This window comes from Ptychodera flava, chromosome 22 (assembly GCF_041260155.1).
Source record: "Ptychodera flava strain L36383 chromosome 22, AS_Pfla_20210202, whole genome shotgun sequence".
In the NCBI taxonomy this organism is placed as follows: domain Eukaryota; kingdom Metazoa; phylum Hemichordata; class Enteropneusta; family Ptychoderidae; genus Ptychodera; species Ptychodera flava.
Window position 1 is genome coordinate 26504766 of NC_091949.1, and position 26938 is coordinate 26531703.

Sequence of the window (26938 nt, forward strand, 5' to 3'; positions counted from 1 at the left end):
GGTCTAAAACAATCCGCCGAGCGAGAGAGAAAATAGTTTGAAATACACGCAGGACTGTTTGTAATCACTGTTATGGTATCCAATAAACTTAAGACAGATATACTTCAGAAAAAAAATTTGAACTTTCTCTACATGGTCACTAAAATATTGAGTTTGGAGACCAGACCATAGAGCAGTAAAAATCAAATATGGATACAAATTAAGTAAAATAAAAATACGTTTTACGTGCATTATCTATACTTTTGTACAATTACTTTTAGCGCCACCATACATTTACCTCGTTTCACAAAATATCTTCATTGCGTCGCAAACCATGATGGGAGGGTTCGCAACCAGCTCACTGTATAGTATACTTTGTGACAAGTTCCTGTGGTAAATTCAGGATGGCCCTCCTCCCACAGAAGTAAAATATGGTTAATCCCTAAAGTTGTATGTTCGATGTAAAGCAAAGCTACGCTTTCACATGTATCTTTTCTTCATCAACTCATGCCTAAAATTTACCACAAAAAGAGAAAACCATTATGTATAAGCGCGTTCTGTTACGATCACCCAAATCGTTGTTCTTGCAAACAGATTTACACACTTTAAGGCCTACTGCGCATGTGAAAGAGCGCGGTGGGTCAAATCTCAAGGTCACCCACTGTATGAAAACTGTACAGTTTATATCTTGCTTTCAAAGGCGCGACGGAAAAGTGGGATGGGTATCGAATTGCATTTTGCTCTTCTGATACTTGTATCATCGGTGTTTGCCGGTAGAATAATAGTAGTACCGAGTAATGGATTTAGCCACTGTACCGACATGGCCATCGTGAGCGAGGTCCTTGTTAGTCACGGCCACGCCGTAACCATGTTGATATCGTCGGCGCATCCGTGCGATTTCCGCGCAGACCGTAAATTTGACGTAGCTACCATCAGTGTGAATATAGGGAGACAAGAATTCGCGGATAATCAGCTGGACGTAATCGTTGAGGGAATGGTAAACCCGTGGAATATGTCTGCCTTTGCAACGGGTATGAAAATGCTTGCTGACCTGTGTGAGGAGATGCTGAAAAACGGTAATGAGGTCATCGGTCAATTGCGTCGTCAAAAATTCGATATTGCCATTTTGGACGATGCCTCTTTCTGTGGCATATTTCCTGTTAATCAGCTTGACCTCCCGTTTATTGGAATAAGCACAATGAGTGCCATGGTTGAATTTTTCTCAAATTCACCGAAGCCTATTTCATACGTTCCGTGTGGTATGCTTTCACAGCACACAGACAAGATGACATTCTTCGATCGACTCACCAACGGTGTGCAGTGCGCCCTCTCACCACTGGCAAAGAAACTTATGTATTGGCACTTTGATTCTCTCAATATAAAGTACAGTGTTCGACCAGAGTCCTCGGTGGCGGAAATGTTTGCTGAAATGGAATTGATTCTTTGGAACAGAGATTTTACTTTTGAATTTCCACAACCCATAATGCCACATGTTATACCGTATGGCTCTATAACCACAAAACCAGCATCACCTCTGGAAAGAGTAAGTAGTCTAAATGTCGTTACTGTCGCGTAGTTTGGCACAAGAGCGTTGAAATTTTTGATGTTTTTAATGTTCATCGCTGCTACTGGACTCTAAATCAACAACAAATGAGTGTTTTGTTCTTGACATCATATGTACAAGCTAAGAACTTTTAAGGTCACGTTATGTATTTGTGTTATTGTTACCATAAATGTACCACCCAATCGTTGGAGAGCTGTTTTGCAGTCTCGTTATTAATCCAAATTCCTTTGAAAATACCACTATTTCAATCTTTAGTAGTGGAGTTAGTCCATCAAATCCATGCAAACGTCCTGTGGTCACACTGTCATTTAGGTAAACATTTTAGAAAAGTTGTACTTGATTTCAAACCATATTTTTATAATGTGTTATAAATAAAGTGAATTCATAAATAATGCTACTTATTTGCAACAGGACTTGGAAAGTTTCATGCAAAGTGCCGAGAATGGAGTTGCCATAGTATCTTTTGGGACATTCATCGTACAATTAAAAGGAGAGACACTTGGCAGGCTCCCAGACGTCATTGCTAAAGCATTGTCAAGGTTGCCACTGAACGTTATATGGAAGTTTAAGGGTGCTAAGACCCCTTCTCTGGGAAACAACACCAAAATAATGGAATGGCTTCCACTCAACGATTTACTAGGTAAGAATTCATAATGTGTGCATCACTCGTCAATGATAGAAATTCTAAACTGAAATAAACTTAGCCAATGTATTTCTGTTCAGACTTTTTTGCATTTAAAGTATTCTTTATCTTTCTAGCAGAGCTTGCCAAACATAACAGGCTATTATTAATCTCTGATGATTCGAAACTCTTCGAAGAAAAATTTGTTGTGCAGAAGTTCTGTTATAGCAGAGATTTTCAGTAATATTTTGCTCGGATTTGAACGCTCAACCTATATACTGTATATACTTATTGCAAAGTAGCCGGTTTTGAAATGGTGCACACTTCAACTAACCTGCAATCGATATTACAACACGAGATTTTCACCAGTTCAAGACATCTGTGCACGAACGACAGTCAGTGCATGTATGGAGAGTGAGCTGTTCAAAGTAAAGTGGTAAACCAGTTGATGAGGCAGATTTTTGTCATATTATTTTATTGTGAAACTTTGAAAAGGTGATTTCTTTCAAGCTAGGGCGTGTTTCAAATCTGGTGTATCTCGAATATAACTCTTATTTTTCTCCGTCTTGACCAATAAGATTGCTGCAATTTCGCTGTCAATATACTCGATGTATAATATAATTCTCTACTGACGTATCAGACATTGAATAAACTAAATATGTCATATCCTTCAGAGATTATTCTAACAAGCGATGCCTCATCGTTCTCATGATTACAGGACATCCTAAGACACGGGTATTTATTAATCAAGCTGGAATTATGGGTATTTACGAGGCGATTTACCACGGAGTTCCCATGGTAGCGGTGCCATTTTTCGGTGACCAGTTGAGCAATGCGGCACGTGTAAAAGCAAAGGGAATGGGTCCCGTTCTTCATGCCTCTGACGTTACAGAGGACAAACTTTACCAGTCGGTCATGGACGTACTGACCAACGACAGGTAGGCCTAAGTTAATTTATTATAATGTGGAATGGATCACTTTTTCAAGGGTATTTTCGTCAAAAGCAACCATAAAATAGGTCAGTAAAATGTATAACGTCCCAGTACTTCAGGAAAAACATCACATACAGAAGAATAACAGTAAAAAATCCCCAAATTTGCCAAGAAAATCCCTAATTAGGTCATTTATATTTTGGAATATTTTCAACTTGGGCGGCACACCCCAGTGTCCCAGAGAGAGAACACTTTCTACCAACTTAAGTTTAACCCCGTACACTCTATTGTCGCCCCTTTTCTCAGAAAATCTTTAGATGTCCATACTGTTTCACAGAACAAACATACCCCAGAAAGTGACCACCTAACCATGTGTAGAATAACGTAGCCTTACAAAAACAGAACCAATACAGATATTCATCGTCGCGTTGACTGACAGCGTGTCCGTTTAAAATAACGTGCTTTCTGATCAAAATTAGGTTCAGAAATTTCGATGTTGCTGCCTGGTCGTTTCTGGCTGTTATGGCAGCGCTTACAAAAAGAGTAAAGTGTAAGCAAAGGTCAAAAGTATGAATAACGCCATTCCTACTTCAGATTTCATAGCTTGATTAATATTAAGTCGTACATATTACACGGAGTCCGATATTTTGCTTCGCTCGTTTCATCATCTGAACAGAGTGCATGTATATTTCTCTGCTAGTTTATGCCTATTTTAGGTAGACCAACATTCAGTCACGTAACAAATAGCCTTCTGTTTTGACAGGTACAAATTGAACATGGAACGCTACTCCAAAATATACAAAGACAAGCCAATGAACAACACGGAGACCATTGCCTTCTGGGTCGATTACGTCATCAAACATGGCGCCAAGCACCTTCACAGTGAAGCTAGAAACCTGTCCTTTATGGCGTATTACCTCATAGATGTAATCAGTGTCGTGCTTGTTGTGACTATAATCATCATGAGTATCATTGTATGGGCGTGTCGTATACTGTGCAGCTGTTGTAAAAAAACGAAGCAGCAAAAATATAAAGTCAGTTAGGCATTTGACTGGTCTAAAACTAAATGCCCAGTTAATAATGAACACCAAAAACGTTGATGCAATAACATTCCAAAGTTTGTCTGATAATTGAAAGCAGTGGATCATCATGTTAAGTGTAAAAAGAGCTTGCCAGTGAACTAATCAGTATTGTTGACGGAGTTTCCTTCCAGGACTCTCCGTCATCTCAAAAGGAGCAAGCAATTTCAAGTTTTGTAGGAAAGAGCACATTGCATATGGCAGGAGAGAAATCTTGGTTGACAGATGTATTCATAACTACCGGATTCTGGGTATGCAAAATTAGAGGGCTGTCGGTCAAATGGATATTATTCTGGTACCTATACATACTAGTAATTAAAAACAAAAGCGCGGCAAATTCTTCGGTACGTTTTGTACGACTGATGCATTGATTTCTTTACATCACAATATCAAGTTGAGCATAGTTTTTAGTGAAGAGGGCTAAAAACTTCACGACAAATCAACCTCTATCTTGAATCAAATTACTCATTTTTGCCGCTGATTTGCTGACTTCATTGGCTGTGAACGGTACAAATTTTCAGAGCTACTGGTCTGATGAGTCGGACTGTCAAATGGTATCATCGATTGAATATTTACCAGCAAGTAGACAATTAATTCAAAACGTCAGACGTTAATGTGTGTAGGGTAAAACTTGTTGTAATTAATCTTCAGTCTATGATTATATTTTTATATTTCTGTTTCATTTAGAGAGCGTAATTTCATTTATGTATATTTTGTAAGATAAAATTATTCAATTCTAGTTTTCAGTGAGTAATAATACAAAGCTAACTTCTTGAAGAGTAAAAAAAACTGTGTTTCAATACATATATCAGGTCATGTATTTTTTTTCTCAATAAACTTTGTACGGTACGCTTTATTTTTGCTTTATTTCTCTTTTCAGTGTTTAATTAAGAACATCAAATTTAGAAAAGTCGTTTGGTTCAAGAAACAGCTTATTAGATAGATAGAAAATAGATTCCAAATATTAAACAATAGGGGTGTAAAGGCACAACGTGTTCTATGTCAAGATATGTTTGTTGACTTGGTCTGAATGACCACAAAGACAAAAATTCACAAATTAGTCAACTATTGCGCTGTATTTTCGCTGAACTCGCCTCTTCTTCCTATCTACGCATAAGATGTGTTGATAACCCAGACATAAAAGCTGCCGGTTTATTAAGTCGTAGGCTAGCAAAATACAACAGCGGCACCTTGTCTTAGCAATACATGAAAGGCTGTATTACTAATTTGTAAGAAAATTATAAGATGAAAATTTGTGTGATATATATGTAACTGTCAACGATAATTTGAAATCTTTCAAATATTGCATCATGTATAAATTGCAAACACCAAGTATATCGGTGTTTTTGAAGGAGTAGAAAAATAATGAAATGTAGTGAAAATTTACAATTACTACATGAGAAACGCTGGTAGTAGATTCTGAGTGGTCTATGCTGGAGATAAAAAACCCCACAATGCTAGGTATCTGTTGTGTAGGGATTATTGTATCCCTGAAGGCAAGACACCTGGTTGGAAAAGACCCTGATCACGGTGTTAATAGGCCTGAAAAATGACAAACTTCTTAACCTTCACTACGGTAATTATATTGTTACGTGAGAGAAAACAAACAAAACGGTGAACTCAGCAGTTTCCTTTTTAAATGAAATTTATTACAAAAAAATAAAACTAATTGCTAAGTCAAGGGATAGAATACAAACTGTAAAAGTGTACAGGCTACTTATCTCAGCTGGGACGGCAAAGCTCCTAAGTCAGACAGTGAGGCAAACCAATGAAGTCCTTTGACTTGCTTGCAGGCTGGAGGTTGCACAAAGTCAACAGCATAAATCCAGCGTAGCTATGAAGGTCTTGAAAAGTCTTGAAATTAATACTGCTGGAGTTTCCAAAGTCTTGAAGTAACACGTCAGAGACACGATCCCAAAATGTCTGACCGCAAGCTTCGCGGTCTCCTATTTATACTCAAATGGTTATGTAAGAGTATATAAGAACAATTTAAAACTTCTATTGATATGCTAATCACTGCCCTAAAATATCACCATTTTGACGACTAATTGAATTTCCAGAAAGTTGTAAATATGACTAATTGACTTCAAGGTTCGTGAGGTAGTGACCTTGAGAATGTTCTAGACTAATTAATCTCAGGACATGAGTGTGGAGGAAAATGACCTACATAACAATATGTATCAGGCCGGTCAGAACTTTAGCGGCAATGCTTGGCTTGCCCTACAGTTGTCGTATTGATCATGTCATGTGCAGAACCATCATGTGACTACAATATAGCAATAACAGGTGGAGAGTATTTTCCTCGGTGGAATTTTCTTTTGTCTCTGGTTGACAGACTTTGAATTTAATCGTTAGTGTGGCACTTATCTAAAGGTTCGGACAATTTAGGCTGCAGTCACAAATACCTAGAGGGGGTCGGGGTGGAGCGGGAGGAATCGCGATTGCAATTTTAATTCATTTTAGATCCCCTTAATACCCTCTAAAACATTTCAAATCCCCTTTATATGACAAAAAGTGTTCAAATCCCCCGCTATTATATGAACAAACATTTATCAAATCAAATATATTAACAAAAATTTTGATATTTTCTTTGATATCTTTGCTTGTGTCAACTCCTGTCTGTTGTTTTAAACCCTATCATGTTTAAATATTCAGTATTCAGCCTGCCAACGTTAACACAGCAATGAATGTGTACTGTGTATGTTATTGTTAAAAAGTTAAGTTCAGTCTGTATTTCAATTCAATTATTTTTATTCGATTATCAACAATAGTATATACATACACAGGCTGTGTTGGTAAGTTGTATAATATTCGTGTTTTAGAATGGAGGGACATAGCAAGAAACTGTAGTTGTTATAAAGAATATACACTTTGAAAAATATTATCAACGGTTGCAGCCTCTGTCCAATGGGTGAGATTAGTGCAAAAACACTTGTGTTAACATTATGTCATTATTTTTACATTATTTTGTTGTCTCGTTTTTTTTTCGTTTTATTTAATTATGTTTACATTTTTTATTTCGTCTTCTGTCCCATGTTACAAGGTCTACTTGTAGGTATTTCTTATGAAAATTCTATCAAATTCATACTAATCTAAATTTTGTCAAAATTGTAGTCATAAAATGCTATAAAATGATTCCAAAATTTTGTTGAATTATTATTAACGTTGGGGCCATTGGATGACATGACCATGTTATTCATTCATTTTTATTGAATTACCTTCAAAACTGTGGCCTTAAATTGTCAAAAAATAGAGAACAAACATGTGTTCAGATCCAACCCTTATATCCAGTGCAAACTATTCAAACTCCCCTCTATCCCCCAGAATTCTCAAATTCTTCTCGTAAGAGACAGTATTTACGTCATCGATGTAATGTTATGACCGCAAAGTATTTTTGTCTGCCAGCAGTCCTAATACGGAACATGAGTCACTTGTTTGCTATTGGAGCCCTGACTATCGAGGTCTGGTAACGTTATCAACACATATATGCATCGGAAGCTGGCAATCAACAGGCTGTGCGTTGTATTCTACTGAACTCATTCACTCATTCAGTTGCAAATGTTTAATAATAAAACTGAAGGTTTCATAACTGTGGCAATCCGATAGATCTCTGCTCTACCTTCCGTGTGTGGCATTTTCTTTGCACTGTTGCGGACCAGTAACTTTCATGCAAATTGCGCCCTCGTTACAATGCAAGGGTGTTGCCCTCCTGCAGTGAAACATATGACAGAGCTTTTATGTTTCAACTTTCGGAGAGTTGATTTCTTTTGCGATTGACTGATATTACACCCGACATTGTCGGCAACTCCTTAATCTAGTTCCTGGCATTGCATTCGGTACAACGTAGATCTACTGTATAATAATCGCAATCATACCAATCCATAATCCAATGACAGTAGGTCAGCATTCGCAAGACAATAGTTGTAAACATAGACAAAAAACAGCACAGAACAGACAGTAAATAGACGGTACACAAAACAAAGTCAAATTCATGAAAGAAAGATGTATTGACCTCTGGCCAAAAGACCAAGAAGTGATGTCAGGTGTTTCGAAAATAGTAAGCGCATCCTGGCCCACATGTGGCACCCGCCATATATCAATCTGTGAGTCAGATAGGTAGTGGTAACTAACTAAGGCCCAATGTCACCGATGCCATCAGTGATCATTTGTCGAAGAGAGATATTGTATTTATCTACCAGCTTGCGATACCTGCCAAAAAGGCGTTTGAATGTAGAGAAAAAGTCTTGCTCTGGTGTAACCTTGATTTAATAGTTTGTAAGAGAGATGGCCATGTCTCTCTACAAAATCACCATATGAACTGCATGCTCTAGCATATCGAATAAGCTGGGAAATGTATACCCCATAAGCTGGTGAGAGTGGAATATTACTTATGAGGTGTGGAAAATTGATGATACTAAAGTTGAAATCATCTCTCTTGTCATATAGCCTAGTAGAAAGGTAACCATTAGAGTCAAATTCAAGTAAAATGTCCAGATATGAAGCAGAAAAGGCCGTTTCTGTAGTTTCTTTAATCTCCAATTCTGGAGGATAAATCATAGCGAGATATTTACTGAATTCAGAGTTATTCATAGAAATAACATTGTCTATGTATCTATATGTTAGATTGAAAGTTCGAGCTACAGAGACCTTTTTCTGTTTAATTAGGTTCTGGATAAATTCTGCCTCATATGAGAACAGAAATAAGTCTACAAGCAAGGGAGCACAATTAGTGCCCATAGGAATTCCTATACACTGTTGGAAAATGTGTCCTCCAAATTCTACAAATATGTTGTCGATGAGGAAATCACGCATACCGATAATGTCTTTCTCGGAATAAAACACTTTAGCGTTAGTAGTATTTTTAACAAAATATGTAGAATTATACCCTAATACTACATATTTGTAACGGCGTGAACCGTTTTTGTAGAAAAGAGGTTGGTTGATGATGTTTTTCAAGCGTTCTTTCAATTTATTATGTGGTATTGTGATATACAATGTGGAAAAATCAAAAGTTTTAATAGATGTTATTTTTGAAACAGATCTTGATTTCAAATTTTTCCAAGAGTTCCTTCGAATTTTTTCATATCCACATTTGATTTATACCACTCCGAGAAAAGACAACATCACAGTATGCTTGAAGTCCCCGTTTAACAGTTAGAAGTCAGTATCTTCGATAACTCTGTTGTTGAACATTTTGAAGATCCTGCGATAAACCTAGCTTTGTAAGGTGTTTTTTTGAGCTTTGGTATCCAGTATATGCTAGGCAACTTATTATGGCCATCCTTTATTGTAACATTAAAATTATCCATGAATGACTTATGGTTTGCCAAAATTTCAGATTTGCTGAAAATTGATTGCCTGTAAGTTGAGTTGGTGGAGGTCTTAGTTACACCAAGTTCGTCTATAAGACATTCAAAATAATACTTCTTACAGACAAATACAATGTTATAGGCAGCTTTATAAGCAGGAACGACTACATATTTGTCATGGATATCATTCAAACACTTAACAGCATCAGGATCTTTAAATACAGAATAGGGTGTTCACCGTATAGCATACGGTGATAAGTGGGCAGCTGAATTGTCTGTAGGACCGCAGGGGGCAGTAGACATTCAGGTTGTTAAACCACACAATGTTGAGTTTAGCCTCCTGTCACCCTAGTATCGGACGGCACGGCTACTCCAAAAACTTTAAAACAGACAACCTTAGTACTTAATAGGTTTTGCGGTTTGCTTTGAAAGTGCTACTTCGCAGGTTATATATATATATATATATATATATATATATAATATATATATATATATATATATATATATATATATATATATTGAAACTGTTTACATGGGTGATACTGAGTTACAACTAAAATTTAAGAACTTGTCAGTTGCTTACATTTCAACAACCTGTATTGGCAATTGCTCGTTCTTGGAGAAATACATATCATATTGTGGTTGCGGACTTTTGCAGTCTCCCAAACTTTCGTTTATCGCGAAGGTTAGGGGGAGGAGTTTAGCAATAAGTAAAACCATTCGAGTTGTTTTAATTATCCTCTGTCGCAAAGATAGATGAAAAGAATACATATATGGTTCACTGAGTGCTCTACTTAAAGTTTAATTAAACTATTAATTTTTCATCAAGGCCACAGAAAAAACACCTCTGTACCTCGTATTTGTTTGGCGACGGGTGTTCCTTTTTTAATCATACACGACAATTTTATGATATCAATCAACGGAGAGAAAGAAACAATATTGTTTTCAATTAATTCATCTACTTTGTAAAATACAAGAACACAGTTTTCATATGTGTTTGAATCATACGTATAGTTGCAAGGCTTTTCATTTTGAGACAAGCGATATAAGTACTTCAACACTTTATGATTACATATTTATATTTCGTTCTAACCCAGGTTAAAAGAGAAAGAAAAAGAGCATAACTCCATTATGTTCACTTTCGTGGGCTACAACACGAGTATACCAGTGTCCTCTGCAACTTTATGAACCAGAATTGTTAATTTAAGCGAAGGACATCATAGAACATGTGCATTTATAGTTTGAGTAACATGAAAATGAACGCAGTTGATGACTTTGGGCAAATTTCCTGTCACTCTGTTAGTCTTTATCTTTCCATATGAAATTAATTAGCGTATCATAAATATCAAATCATCCAAAACGGTTTCACGTATATTGTGAGAGAGCAGAAAGTAAAAGACAGCTAACGACAAAAAGACTCAAATGGAAAATTGATTAAATTCCAATACCACTGAAGACAATGCAAACATATGTTCGATGAGTGTTACGCATGAGCACCGAAGTAAATGTCCGTGACTCATTGAGGACTGTATATTTATGCCTACGCAAATACACTTCTCAGTTGAACGACTCAACAACAGTAACGTGGTTTTTTTTAATTACTGCTGTATCTTCTGTCAGCATCCATAAATTGAACGTCGGCATCTTAGGGTGAGACAAAACATCGAACAAACTTTCACTATGATTTGATTTGAAAGTTGTCTTTCTTTGGAACTGGTTTGGTGTGTCAGAGTTGGTATCACGAAGAGCGACGACCAAACCTTTTACGTGAATTGTCAATACTATTGTACAACTACGTTAAGCGCCACTATAGATTTATCTCCCTCATTAGTTGTCTTCATTGCGTTGCACACCATGATGGGTGGGTTCGCAACGAGCTATCTCTTGCTGCTATTCTTTGGACAAGTCCAATCAGGTAGGTTATACATATTGAGTATTTTTATCAGTAATAAGATGCCAACCGGTATTATTTAATAATCTTTGTTTGGTGTTGCACATATGCAAATTTCTGTCAAATTTGTCCATTAAATTCCATCGTAACTTCCTGAAAATTTTTTGTCGGTTGCCAGTTCTGCCAAGTTTTTATCAGAATCAGACACAGTGACTATTTTAGATAACGTTATTAGTGTCATTTAGTATTAGGTTTGCAAAATCGTTTAAGAAGTTCCATGGTAGATATGGAGACATCGTTTCCAAATACGACATATCTGTTACACAAATGATACGTGACAGCATTCCTAACTTTGCCTTATAAGGTGATTCAGTTGCTTCATTAATGACTATTGATTTTGGCACTTTTGGGCCGTTCTTGACGGGTGTAGCATGCTAGCAGGGTACGCTTACCCTCTCCGCACACCTGGATAAAGATTAAGTACATGTCGCTGAATGAGTCTGGGAAAAATGTTGCATTTTTACACTTAAAGGTAGAATGCTCATCGGGGACAAAAATTCCGACTCTCGAACTTTGGCGATATTTTTTTTGGCTGATCACCTGTGAAGGCTCATTTTGAAGCTTATGGAGTAAGTTTTTATAAGCTTAGTTTTTTGAAAATCTGGAATTTTATGTTATCCAATAGAGATTAACACAGGTATGACGGCCATTAAGAATTTCAAATATCTGTAAATATTGTGTTATATGTTTCTCTATTACCAAAACTTGCACGGTAACCTTCGAATTTTTATTCTGGATTTTTAAAATAAGGGTTGAACGTGTGCTTGAGGAAAGTTTGAAAAAGTTTAAGTCCTTTATTCAAGGGCAAGCTACCGTTACGATAGACATCAAATCAGGTCCAATAATCGTTATCATACAATTCTTAATCTTCGTGATCTTCAACAATTACATTTTTTTCTTTTCCTCCTCTAAATTACATTAAATTGAAAACAAAGTATTAGTCTGTGATGCTGATGAGAAATTCAATTCTATTCAGGACTGAGATTAAGTTGCCAACGTCGAATATTACATACGGGCTATAGTAGTTGAAGACAACCCATTTCTGCATGACTTTGGGAGTAAAACAGAAACTGCATTTACAAAGTTCACTGATCGGAACTTTAAGATGTGAGATTGTTGTCGCTGCCGCCCTAAGAAACTTGATTTGAACATTATCGCGATGTTTGCACGGGTGAAAGAATTCAAACTTTGATGAACGGTGAAAGGAAACTACATTTCTTTCTCCGTTGTTTCGTAATAAGGCATTCAAATTATAACATTTTCCTTGTTGTAATTTCATCCACCGTCCACATGAACATATTCATGGGAAGACCAAATATTACCATGACACGGTTCTAAAAATGATGATTACAAATGGTGGCAATTGACAAACATGTCCAACTAACACGATTGCAACTATATTGGAATGATTGGATGTTTATATTTTTTCAAATTTTTCAAAAGTGTTAGGTGCCCCATAGCTGAATGTTGCGATATTACAAATTACTCATAAAAACAAGTGTGTAACTTAAAAAGAAATGTAGATGAACGTACACTTGTTTTAGATTACTTCACCAACATAATTTTGTGCAAAATAAAAGAAAACAAAACAAAAAGCAAAACAAAAACGCCAAAGAAAGATAATTGCTTATGCGTATATCGTCTTGATTATGGGTTATCGAAAGTGCTCCTAAAACTCTCGTTCCGTAAAATACCGAAGGAGAAATTGTTTCACATTTGGCGTAATATTGCAACCCTTATGCGAGAAATGAGATGAGTCTAGCCAAGAACATCTGTTTAACGTACATTCTCAAGAGTGTAAACTTTATGGATTTGTATTCGGTTCACTTGCCTCTCAAAACGTTTATTCAGTAGTTACACACGAAGCGGCAGAGTGGAAAATCAAGAAAAGTGATCATATGATATTGTCATGATCGCATACTATCAGCGTGCGATTTTGTTCCACGATATGTGAAAAAAACTTGTGTAAGTCAGAGAGTCGAAGCAAGACATTGCACCGCACTCTTTGAAGATCCCATATTTTCTTGACCGCTGTGATAAGCAGGTGATTCCAACAAACAATGCTACCAGTCAACGCCGCTTTGCCAGGTAAACGACGAGTTAGGCAATTTAAATTCAACATATACTGCTTTATGAAAAAATTGCGAGACTAGAGCAAGAAAATGACGTTTTCTCGCATTTCTCACAGCTCACTAGTGAGAACTCAAATGTCTGTCTCAGAGCAGTAAGAAAAGCAGGAGATTGTCACCCATTGCGATAACGCGTCAATTTCTCGTTCCTATAGTGAACAATGGACTTGTGAAGAGACAATGCCACCACTTGACATGCACAGACCTGTGAAAATCCCCCACAACAACTAAGAAAAATTTCTTTTTCCAGGGATCGAGATACTTTCTCTAAATAAAGTGGCCACTCAAAGTAGTGAGGTCTCGAGTGGAGGAACCGCCCCACTTGCTGTTGACGGTTTCAAAAGCAGAAACTATCGCGATGCGTCGTGCTCAACTACAAGATCTGAAGACAACCCTTGGTGGAAAGTGGATCTCGGTGACACGTACCTTGTCGATCGAGTCATCATTACGAACCGAATAGATTGTTGCCGTGAGTAATACAAGCTAGTTATTCACTAGATACCGGAATTTATTTCCGAGTACATCGTGCAACGGAGGTAGTGTCCTTCAAGGGAGGACAACACCGAAGCGTACGATGAACAAGGACATAACTCCCGGTACTTTGTCATCAATTTTATTATTATACACCTTTTCGGAGTAATTTTACCAGAAGTCAAAATTATTGCACTTTGAGGAAGCCCATCGCACACTGCGTTGCGAGCAGACTGGCTTTTAGCGCTTCCGCTAAGCGTACAGAACGAAATAAAACTATAACCCGCGTAACTCAGTGCACGTGGTAGACATTGTAGTACAGCAGTATGTTTCCACTGAAATTCAATTTTTGGAATGATCAATATTTACTGAGTGAAGTACTGAAGCTGTATATTTTTTGTTTAAAAAATTGAAAATCTTCTCTTGTTTGTCCCCGTGGTGACATAAATGTGCTATAAATTCCGAGGTGAAATACCGCTCGATAACACCGAAATTAATTGCACTCCTCGTTACTAGACTCCGCGTCCTTTAATACCGAAACTGACTGTACGACGAAACTCCATAGGTTACAGACGCAGGTGTTATAATAATGGGTATAATTAATTTCCTTGCTCTGTTGTGCTGTGGAAAGTGCAGCTAGTGTGTTAGTGGCTCCCTTGGGTGATGTCAATTTGGAATTATTTTCATATTTCCTTGATTGTGTATTGTACTGGATACAAATAAAACTCTTATTTGATGAGAATATTAAAATTGGTTAGTTTAAAAAAATAATAATTACTCCAAGGGGCCATGCGTACCAGTAATACATCGAGAATATTATTGTTAACATTCAAGGGAAATACCTTGCGGAATTTCATACCATGGGTGTGTATATTTTTCTCCCTTCTGTGGATAAGGGTAATAGGCTACGCCACGTCTCATAGGCAAAACACTCGCTTCAAAGCTTTTAGGAGATTCTTGATACTGAAACTCAAATACATTTTTCTACGATGGAATTTAAATAATTTGTGTAAAGTCCGTTTATTTTGTGTTCTATGGGTCTCAATGTATTAGGTATAGGAAACGAAATTTCGCATAGGTAAATGCTTTCGATATTTTATTAGGAGACTGTTGATATGGAAACTTCAAATAAATATAGTGCAATAAATACATATTATCCTAAAGTGGTCTTATTTTGATAGATGTCCAGCATGGAGTGAAACGATCCGTGTCAAGTCTCGTATGATGTGGGTTATAAAGGCATATCTTGAGAACAGGTTGAGCCAAGTCTAATCACTCGTATATGATTATACGTAAACCTTTACTTTCAGCTGAACGTTTGGAAGGGGCCATTGTGCGTGTTGGCAATGAACAACAAATCACCGAAAACAGCATCTGTGACGATGCCGTACGGTTGGATGAGGTCACAGCAGTGAGTATAGTTATGAACTGCAATGACTTGACTGGTCGCTTTGTGAGTGTTGAACTTGATGAACCTAACCGAGTATTGACGCTTTGTGAAGTCGAAGTTTATGGAGATATAGGTAATACACGTGATTGTTTCCAAAACACTCCCATAGCGCGCACACCCTTTCTTATGATATGAACATACAATGCACATATTTCCTTCTTAACTTTACAACCCAGCTGAAATGTTAAAGTTTTATTAACCTACACCGTTAGCTTCTGTCAGTTGAATGAGAACTGAATGAAAAATTAAAAAACACACGGTCACCCCTGTTCATCGACTGTGAAATGCCTTCCAATGAAATGCCTTCCGTGTGATCAATTAAGTATCAATGTATGGTAATGACTATTGTTACAATAGTCAAATTATTGAAAGTGCGTTATGATATCACTCTTCTATATCAGTTTGCTTAATTCACGACACCGACAAGATATCCGTTTTCCTCAAGCGACGCCGAATGCACACTGCGATAGCAGTGTTAGGAACAGTAAGTGAAATAAAGTTCCTTGTTTTTATAGTTCCCGAGTATGAAAAACCAAATATCACCTGCCCGGAAAATGTCAGCATAGCGGTAAACATTGGAATGTCTGCAGTTGCAGTGACGTGGTCTCTTCCAAACGCCACTGATAATTCCGGTAGTGTGACAGTTTCTGGTAGTCACGATCCAGGAAGTATCTTCCCGATTGGGACAACAGCTGTGAGTTATGAAGCAGTGGATCCCTCTGGAAATAATGCCTCTTGTTCGTTCACAATCAGAGTGGAAGGTGAGATTCCGCTATTGGTTAATCCCCATGTCTCTTATTTACTGAATGATTATTTGAGACAGAGTAGATCTTCAGTTTCTTTGACAAGATTTAATTTGCAGACTCCAGTTTTAATATAGCATCGATATTTGTGCCAGACGTGGGAAAGGACACGGAGGAAAAAAATCTCATTTTTACGGTATAAGGACCTATAGACTTTTCTGTCACAGGAAATTACTCTGTTCTAACCACAAAAACACAACAGCAAATGATGTTTGTTCAAATTTTACATATTGACGCACATGACTTCTCATTTGTCAATGAAGTGTCTTTTTTATGCAAATATTCTTTCGTTATTGCAACAGACACAGAAAGCCCTGCCATTACCTGCCCCGCAGATATCGACGCAATCGCAAACGATGGGATGCCCTCCGCAGTTTCTGTGATGTGGTCGCCTCCGGTTGCCACGGACAATTCAGGAAATGTAATTGTTTCAGGGAGCCATAACCCAGGAAGTGCTTTCGTGATTGGCGCCACAGTTGTGTCTTATGAAGCCGTCGATTCCTCTGGAAATAAGGAAACATGTGATTTCGCTGTTAGAGTAACAGGTGAATATGTTGTTCAGTGGTTAATCAAAACAGATCTATTTTACTTTCAGTAACAGGAGATACTTGTTACTGCAATTTGATGGATGAACCTTACATAGAAAAGTAATTATTGATTGATTGATCGATCAATCGATAGAGTGTTTCATTCGCTTTTGTCGTCCGTCGTTCGTGCATGTACTTATGAAGTATAATTCATTCACTCTAAAATCGCGAGCGCTTCCACAGGCCCATGTATGTATGTCTTTTCCAAACACCAAAATCAGTCAACTGATTTCGCTGTCCTAATGAAATAAGTTTTGTCCATTGGATTTGGGTTTCTGCACCTAGGCCTACAGGGCATTTGTATAAACGTACTTGCTGAATTCCAAAACAGTAATGTACAAATACTAGAAGACTGACCCATAATCATTCAAATCCTTCACGTGTTGAACCTCCAATAAAATGAAAGATTTTGCCACTACAAGACCTTATGGTAGCAAATCACCAAATGGGCGAAAGTGTGTTTTTTCCGTGTCCACGACGGCAAAATCGATATTCAGATCGCTGAACATTGATAGTGTAGGAGATACACAAAGAAAAATAGCAACTACACAATGTCCATTTGGGTTTTAATGTAATTGAATAAAGTTTCATGGAATCACGGTTTTTTTCACAGATACCGAAAAACCATTCATCATCTGTCCAAGCAATGCAAGTACAACTGCAAACATTGAGAATCCATCGGTATCAGTTTTCTGGCCACTACCAAACGCCACTGACAATTCTGGCATTGTAAGCCTTTCCAGCATCCACTCTCCTGGGAGTAATTTCCCAATTGGTCTTACGGTTGTGTACTATGAGGCCGTAGATCCATCTGGAAATAATCAATCATGTTCCTTCACCGTTAGAGTAGAAGGTTGGTCTTTCTTGAAGTTTATCTGAATGTACAAAATGTTTAGATTTGCTATTCATAACCACCGTTTAAATACGATTTTGCCACCTAAGTCGTGAACACTCGACTTTTTACCCACAATGAATTGCGAATGTTGTCTGCCCCTTGGCACAAGACGAAAGCTATACAAGGTAGCCAGTACTTTTTTGTGTTTACTTACTCGGTTAAACTCTCACGACCATTGTTCATTTCACGTATTTCTGGGTATCATCGATTGACCATAGGCCAAGATAGATAGATAGATAGATAGATAGATAGATAGATAGATAGATAGATAGATAGATAGATAGATAGATAGATAGATAGATAGATAGATAGATAGATAGATAGATTGATAGACCGTTAATGATCATCAGATGTCTTAAATTGCCTGATATTTACCTGTGCTTGGATAATTCATATTATTTTATAAGGACAGTAACTCGATATTTTTTGAATGTGTTTCCAATACCCTTTGTTCTGTGTCACTTTAACCGTTTTTGTGGAAAATAAAAAGGAAGTTACCTTGTTTTTCTAGGTGGCTAGGGTTCTGGCCCTTTTCTAAAGTGTTCACCAGTATTGAACTCAATAAATACTTATGTGTTTATTGTTAATTATTAGGAGTTCGCGTCTCATCTGACGGCCACATATGAATGAATTCTCATCCTAACATTCCTTTCGGTATACGACATCGTCGTTGAATTTAAAATTCGCATTCAATGTAATAGCCTTTGTTGTCGGCATTTTTGTCAAACTTTAGACATGAACTTCAACAAATGTACCATCGCTGCAATTGCTATGTACATAACTTTCCAGGAAAAGAGATTTTATCAATATACATATTCTGATAACAATGTCTTTACAAAAAATACAAATAAGTGTTTCCTATTTTGTCTCTATCAATCCCATTATACTAAACTCGTCTCTCACTTTCTCTTGTTTGCGATAATTTTCACGATACGAAAACTCTGAACATCAACTCAGCTGTAGTATCACATGTGGCAAACGATAAGAAAATGTCGACGGCAGAGGTAGGTAATCTACCATGTGATAAAAAATTTCACTGAGTGTGGTCTGGTATATGCTTCGCGGTCGTGTAGCGATTTTCTTGGGGGCCAAAGAGATCGTTGAAGAAGGTCGCTATAAAGAAGTGAAATATTTGCACAATGGCGTACTAGTGGGTAATTAATCTTTAGATACTGTAACATATGATGCGTATCTGGTCAGGCAAATCATGAAGCTACGCTTGGCAGGCAAGAACACTGATCATATTTAGATATTCAATCACGATATCAAATTATTGCTTCATGGAGTAAGACATGTGGATATCTTGGCAAAATTACAACTATAATAAACATTTAAAATGACGTTTTTAATTTTAAATTAGTTAACTATATGTCAAGGAATATGAGGCATTTAATATTTAGACTGACAGTAATTGTTGTCAAAATGTTAATAGACATAGGAGTTTCCTAAATTATATGTGAGAATATTAACGGACTTTATGTCTTTGGACATCATATGGCAGTGGTACTTCCGAGACGCGAACTGTCGAAGCCTAACTTTGCAAGCAAAATTTAAACATTCTTGCTATAATATAGCATGTTTGTAGGGTGGGTCGCGAAAACGTACAAGGCATGCGTCCGCCACGTCATCTCAGCGTACAGAACAAATTTTCTCACGTAAATTCATATGGTTTATACTCATCTTTGGACAGTAAAATAATAGTGAGGTTTAAGTATTTTTTTAAAAAATATGGAATTCTTCAAGTTGTCCGATATTCCCATTGTTCACATGAAACGACAGTGGGTCATAGCTCTAGCAGCGACCAATAACACCCAGAGTCATTTGACTTGATGCCACTGTTATTAGACTTCGCGTCCGCTGATACCAAGGTTACATATGAAGGTTGTAACAGTGATGAGTATTTCGAGAATTACATATAAGGGCATGAAGATATCAGTGATGCGAATCCAAATATAAAACTTAACATAAGATAGTTTTCGACATTACAAAAATATGGTAATCTCGATGGGGTAAGCAAGCATGTTTAATAAGGAACTGTTGTGTAAGACATATCTATTATTATCACCATCAAAATGAAATGTATCCTTGTTCTTATTCACATTTGCCAGGCGATCGGATGCATTGACAGATTGTCTAAAGCCATCACTGGACTTGAAAACATCGTTGTGTCATCTGAGGAAAGAATGTCGATTTCCGAAGGTAATAGATAATTGCACTTCATAAATGTTAAAAATCGAAATCCCGCAAAGACTTGGAATCCACATCTGTCGATTTTTTGCTCAATCTCGCCGCAAGGACACTTCAAATCGTTCCCTTTGTAACTCGAAAATAGAAATCAGGGAACACTGCACAATATTGTAATAGGACGACAAATTACCCAATATTTATCAACTGTAAAACTTGAAAATGGCAAGCTCTCTATTGCTAAGTAAAGGGAAAAATTAAACCTTCGATTTCAACAAAAACTAGCTGGTGAAAGATCCCGGTGAAAGATTAGTTACTACACGAGCTTCAAAATTAGCCCCAACGAGAGGTAGACCGAATAAATAATGTAAAAGTGAAAGTCCGACTTTGTGTCCTCGAGGTTGGTTCTACCTGAACTGAGGGGAAACTGATAATAATAATTGTTACTCCGTCAGATATTTTGCAGGCCACAGACACATGTTTAACAACATGGCTGTTCTCAACATCAGTTGATGAAATCACAAGCATCGACAGAGACCTGGTCATACAATCCGTACTCAAAGCTGTGGACGAACTTTCAAAGTTTGTTCTAGAGGACACGGTACCTGGCTCTGGCCCAATTCTTATGGATACACCGTCCATTCGATTGCATTTGGAAAGTGACTCTGTCGAAAATCTTACAAAGTCCGTGTTTCTTGGGAATGGCAGCGGCTTAAGAATTCCGGAGTCTGACGAACTCTTTGCGAATCAAATGCCTGCAAGTACTGTGAATATGATTGTGAGCATTACTTTTATAAATCTGTTATCTTGAAACATTTATTTATTTAACTGTTCATCTTATCAGTAAAGGGAAATGCTCTTGAAGAATTACATACCATGAAGGTGTATATTTTCTTCGTTAGGAAGTAGCAGCATATCTAGCAATATTTCAAGGACTTAAATGCAATAAGTATGTTGCTTCTACATGGAGATGTAAAGCTTACCATAAAACATGTAAAACCACGGTTTATACATATAGTATTTTGACACGTTATTAATTCGACTTTATGTTTGTCAGTTTCCCACCATGCGAGAAAAATATTGATTCCTGACCAACATTTTGATAAATGTTTGACCTATTCAAGATACAATGCTATATAGTTTGATTTACAATGATATTGACGAAGAACATTGATCCGGTTAACCTTTCCATTGCTCACAGTGTTCACGTGTGACTGGGAAGTTGTTTCAATCAAGGATTGCCGACGATACTCGCTTAAGTACCGATGTTATTGGCCTGAGTTTTACCAATAGAGATGGCCGTGAACTAGAGGGTAATGAATATTTTCGCCAAAGCAAAAATTCACATTGTTATACATTTTGATTTTGTGACAGAAAATTGCTTAACGTTTCTGAGATTATATATGTTAAGTGTTAAGATCCCGAATGTCTAAATAACGGCTTGAAATGGTCCTTAATTAACAAGTTAGGAGAAACGGGAAGAAGTATCTTACACCAACCTGGCAAAGCTATAATTAACCGTTTTAACTTTTGCACGATTGGTAAAGACCAAATGTAGAAATCATGTAAATAATATGAACTCTTCCATGATTTTACACTTAGGAATTTTATTTAAGCTCAGCTATTTTTGAATTGATATACTCTGACTTTGTAATATACATTAATATAGTCATCGCGATGTTGGAGTATGTAAAGTCATTCATCATTTTGATTATTTCTACTGGATTGCCAGGGAAAAGCATCGATGAAGACATCTTGATAGAACTGTCCACCGAGCCTCCACCGACTGAAGATCAGATAGTTATGGAGGGTATACTCCTTGATGTCGATAATGTTACATACTTTGGCTTTGAGATCGAGGTGCGTAAGGTTATCTAGCATCACATGTATAATTATTTTACTTTTAATTGACAGAAATTTGCTTTCATTTCGCAATAATCATTTTTGCCAGCAGTATGATATTTTTCCTTCGATGTCACATCACACGCTGTTAGTGAGATAAACCGTAAGAATGTTTACAGCGGTATTGTTGATGAGCAACTTTTCATAATTTCTACAATTAGTCTGAATCTCATGTGTGCAGTTAGAGTGGAACACAAACGAGAACGAAGACATATTCTCTGCATTTCTCACAATTGCACAGTTAACTTACTGCGCAGTAAGCACCGTTGATGCTGAGGTAAGAGTTTGGTTAATCTTTGAGGTCGAACTTGGCAGTTGCATGTGTCCAATTGAGTATATATATAGATGCGTATGTGCATTTTGTTATCGCTATTTGTTCTCAGTGAGTGTTTCACTGATTTGAGGTAGAATGCACCTCAAGGATAAATATTCGGAATCTTAAATCAATTCTTTTCTGATCCACCTCTTGGACTCGTTTTAAAGCTCTCAGAGTGAGAAATGTTTCACGGTCTTAGTTTTTCGAAAATCAAAAATTATATTTTTACTTGTGGAGTTACATGGTAAACGGTAAATGGATCGCCCCTCCACAAATGTCAGGTACTTTGTTTATCTAATTCCAACTTTCACGGTATCCCCTTGATTTGATAAGCTAATGGTTGCAAGTATCATGAAGGAAAGTTTGAGTAAAAGTAAAAGTTTTTCACTTTCGAGGCACATACTACCTTACAAGTCATACATTGCAGCCTGTCATTGCAATGTTCCCGCTTGTTGATACGAATTTAACATCATTTTTATAGATTCCTAGGCTGTTCCACGCCCTGATCATCTGGCTCGAAAATTCTCATACTATTTTTGGAAATACTACAGCGTACGTATTTGACGAACCGGCGAAGTTTTCTCATAATTACATTGACTACCATTTTTCTGTCGACGTCAACTTTTTGGGTGACCATTCCACAATCTTCATATCAGAGTACAACTTTTTGAAGACAGGGAAGTATTTCTTAACCTTTACCGTCCCTAAACGTAAGTACGTTTAAGCTTAAACTCTATACCTCATGTAATGAGAGCCATATTAACACTTTATATTAACATATTAACTTATACGGTATTTTGATGGCCCATCATGATATCAAAAGAACAAACAAAATTTGTGAAACCATGCTACATTTGCGCAATTTACGATTGTATTATAAACAGAGATGTTTCCTAGTTTTACCCTCAGCTACTGCATCAGAAGCAGCATTCACCATGTGGTCTTACCAATGTAAGATTAGAGATTACATATATTACTTAAGTTTCGTACATCTCTCAATCGACAGACGCATATAGCGTCTCCTCTTCTCTTGTTTTTACTTTAATGAGGCTGGCACATACCATTATGCTACGATGGTCGGTGGTCTTGAAATTCGATATATAATAATTGTTTTGACGACAACTCTCTGATAATATATATATATATATATATATATATATATATATATATATATATATATATATATATATATATATATATATATATATATATATTAGAAACTAAAATGAAAAACGCACAACGACATCTGTGTGTCTCTGCACAGCAAATTTTGGGGCTTGAAAAAATGATCTATGTAGGACTTGAACCCACGTCCCCCTAATTCTGTTCGGATGCTCTACTAACTGAGCTAACGGATCAGTTCAACTTGGTTTGACGTGCGCCGTCCTGTTAGCCTTTTTTCTTCCCCGAACGAGACCTCAGATTTACACTGGTTATTCTCTCGAAAGAGTTGATTAAGGAACCGTAAATATGTGTAACTAGAAACGTGATAATGAAAATATGACAGGTTCCCCAGTGTTGTTTATCACCTGTCGTATTTCATTATCACGTTTCTAGTTTTATATATATATATATATATATATATATATATATATATATATATATATATATATATATATATATATATATATATATATATATATGTGTGTGTGTGTGTGTGTGTGTGTTGTGAATTAATTTTAAATCAGTAAATTACAATTATGGCTTGCATTTGATTTATTTATTGATTGCCCTGTGATTTGCAAATGGAAGTCAGTTCAATGTACTGTGATATCTTTTGTGCATTATCTTGAAGATGATGTCAAGTTCTGGATGAGTGTCAAACAAACCATGTGTGGTTACATGAAGAGACAGTCTGACACATGGGCTGGCGATGGTTGTCAGGTACAGAATTGTACATATCAAGGCTATCAGTCAATTCCCCTGGGCAAAATCCAGAGGAAGGGGTCCCGAGAGAGAGCTGTAGTTGGCTGATCCTCTGACGTCACTTTGCACTTTGCGCGATGTCTGACACCATTTTGGTGATGTGTTTTAGGATACGATGATGCACGGCTGCTTTCAAGGAGAAATTTTTCTCAGATACGTACATGTCTTTGATCTTTGATAATTGAATACAGTATCGCCCTCATATGCACACCAATTCCGTTTTCGATATGAGCAAAAAGTTCATTGGGTGTCAATTTTAATAATATTCTGAACAACTTGATTTACTAATGAGATGCCCGGGTATTATTATGTTTTCTTTAAATAAAAAAACAGATCTACCGGCGCTATATCATTAGTGTTATTCGTATGCCAATCGGAATTGTTTCACATGGTTCCAACAATGAAATGATAAGGTGATGAAAGGTTTGAGTTATCATCGACCGTACACGAAGCTAACTCAAGTCTGTTTATTTAATTCTCAGGCTTCCTCGGCCTCAAACCTGACAACTACTGTATGTCTGTGTAATTATGCGACTGCATTCACCTCGCCAACAGTGTAACATCAACACTTCTTCGCCGAGACTTATGGTATCCACCCACCCTCATGTCACTACGTAGCTTCTCGAGGAGTGCGCAATCTATTACGCAACACTGGTACCCCTGGAATCAACTGATGTGCTGTTAGAAAAGTTTATATCTGTACATGTACAAGTATTTAAAGATGGTAACATATGAAACCATTGTTGCCAATGTCCTGTTTTGACAACTTTTTAAAGTCTTCTTAAATCTCTAATGCAAATATTTCGGACAATGTTTTGTGACAACACAAACCAGTGGGATGTCCAGTGAATACTCTGTTAGAGGTTAGAGGGGATTGCTGATATTATATTATTTACGAATATTTTACTTAAAAGGACAAGCTTTTCAATGTATTTGTGAGAAGATAGTACAAAAGTTTTTTATAGAACAGCTTACGGTTGGCGTATTGTCATTTATATGTACTTTGTCACGTCACTAGCATACGCATTTCCTACTTTATTGATTTCAGACAATGACAAATACCGACAACTGTCATATTGTTGGATGCTGCAGTCAAAAATGAAATTATTGACGCAGAGTCCGTCATTACATGCAGCCATTAGGACTTGTTTGAATGGCCTCAGAAATCCAGAAACGGTTAGTGATGTCACTCCCTTATTGAGATAAATGAGTACATGTACCTCCTTTCTATCTGACAAAATGGCTCCAACACTCATGAAATTCAAAATAACTGAACCGGACCTTTGATAATTACCCTACTATGCTTGGACACGGGGATCTGAGTACCACTCTACCAGGTCCAGGCGATTACTTGTATTTTGAGTGCCTGATAGGCCAAGCGAATAATCAGGAATTCATTTACATAAGAATATGCCAGATGTTAAATTTACTGAAATGTACTATTATCTAAACCGATAATAAGGTGACTAAATCAGCATAATTGTTTCTGTAATTACAAAATTAAATTATCACGCTGTAAATGTGCACACTTTATCTCACATTACAGAGCCAGATACTGTTTACTCAATATTGTATTGTTTGAAAGTTTTGTCATTCATCCTAAGAATTTGCATGTATTAACCACGTTATTTTGATTTTGTTGCACTCATTTTTATCAAGTGATTGGTATCAAAAATAGAAGATAGAGAGAGAACACATAGAGAAACTTTGCCGATTATATCATAGAGTTCACACTTGCTTCTTACTAGGTCAAAATGATTTAGTTTTCACATTTCATGCTGACTCCATGTTTCCGCCTTGTTGTTAATTGTTTCGAGACATTTTGCACAATGACTTGATGTAATTATACCCTAAAGTGGGTAATTTATTCTGTCAAGCTTTGTCAGCTGGAAAAAAGACGTGTCGTTAGCACTAGTCTGTTGAAAGAGCTCGGTTATACTTGGATAAGCCGAACTTGCTTTTATGGATCTTTGAAACGCCCATTGCTTTCAAAAATACTTATATATATATAAAATAATCGCAATCATACCAATCCATAATCCAATAACACTAGGTCAAAATTTGTAAGACAATAGTCGTAAACATAGACACAAAACAGCACAGAACAGACAGTAAATAGACGGTACACAAACAAAGTCAAATTCATGAAAGAAAGATATATTGACCTCTGGCCAAAAGACCAAGAAGTGATGTCAGGTGTTTCGAAAATAGTAAGCGCATCCTGCCCCACATGTGGCACCCGCCATATATCAATCTGTAAGTCAGATAGGTAGGGGTCACTAACTAAGGCCCCATGTCACCGATACCATCAGTGATCATTTGTCGAAGAGAGATATTGTATTTATCTACCAGCTTGCGATACCTGCCAAAAAAGAGTTTGAATATAGAGACAAGTCTTGCTCTGGTGTAACCTTGATTTAACAGTTTGTAAGAGAGATGGCCATTTCTCTCTACAAAATCACAATATGAACTGCATGCTCTTGCATATCGAATAAGCTGGGAAATGTGTACCCCATAAGTAGGTGAGAGTGGAATATTACTGATGAAGTGTTGAAAATTGATTATACTTAAGCTGAAATCATCTCTCTTGTCATATAGCCTAGTAGAAATGTGACCATTAGAGTCAAATTCAAGTAAAATGTCCAGATATGAAGCAGAAGAGGCCGTTTCTGTAGTTTCTTTAATCTCCAATTCTGGAGGATAAATCATAGCGAGATATTTACTGAATTCAGAGTTATTCAATGAAATAATATCGTCTATGTATCTAAATATAAGGTTGAAAGTACGAGCTACAGAAACCTTTTTCTGCTGCATATATATATATAATAAAAAAAGCAGG

At 36.8% G+C, this 26938-nt stretch overlaps 2 protein-coding genes across 2 annotated transcripts; both read left to right on the plus strand.

Moving 5' to 3' along the window:
- The first annotated feature begins 615 nt into the window (after positions 1-615).
- On the plus strand, positions 616-5042 carry LOC139123059 (UDP-glucuronosyltransferase 2A2-like). Its single transcript, XM_070689029.1, has 4 exons — positions 616-1522; positions 1955-2183; positions 2884-3103; positions 3861-5042. Exons 1-4 carry the CDS (start codon positions 698-700, stop codon positions 4138-4140), a joined length of 1554 nt encoding a protein of 517 aa, XP_070545130.1. The 5' UTR covers positions 616-697; the 3' UTR covers positions 4141-5042.
- A 6028-nt stretch (positions 5043-11070) lies between these two features.
- LOC139123058 (uncharacterized) lies at positions 11071-26938 on the plus strand. The gene is made up of 14 exons (XM_070689028.1): positions 11071-11400; positions 13816-14034; positions 15347-15559; positions 16002-16247; positions 16592-16834; positions 17490-17729; positions 18729-18775; positions 19880-19970; positions 20411-20733; positions 21157-21268; positions 21688-21815; positions 22655-22883; positions 23969-24057; positions 24582-26938. Exons 1-14 carry the CDS (start codon positions 11340-11342, stop codon positions 24657-24659), a joined length of 2319 nt encoding a protein of 772 aa, XP_070545129.1. The 5' UTR covers positions 11071-11339; the 3' UTR covers positions 24660-26938.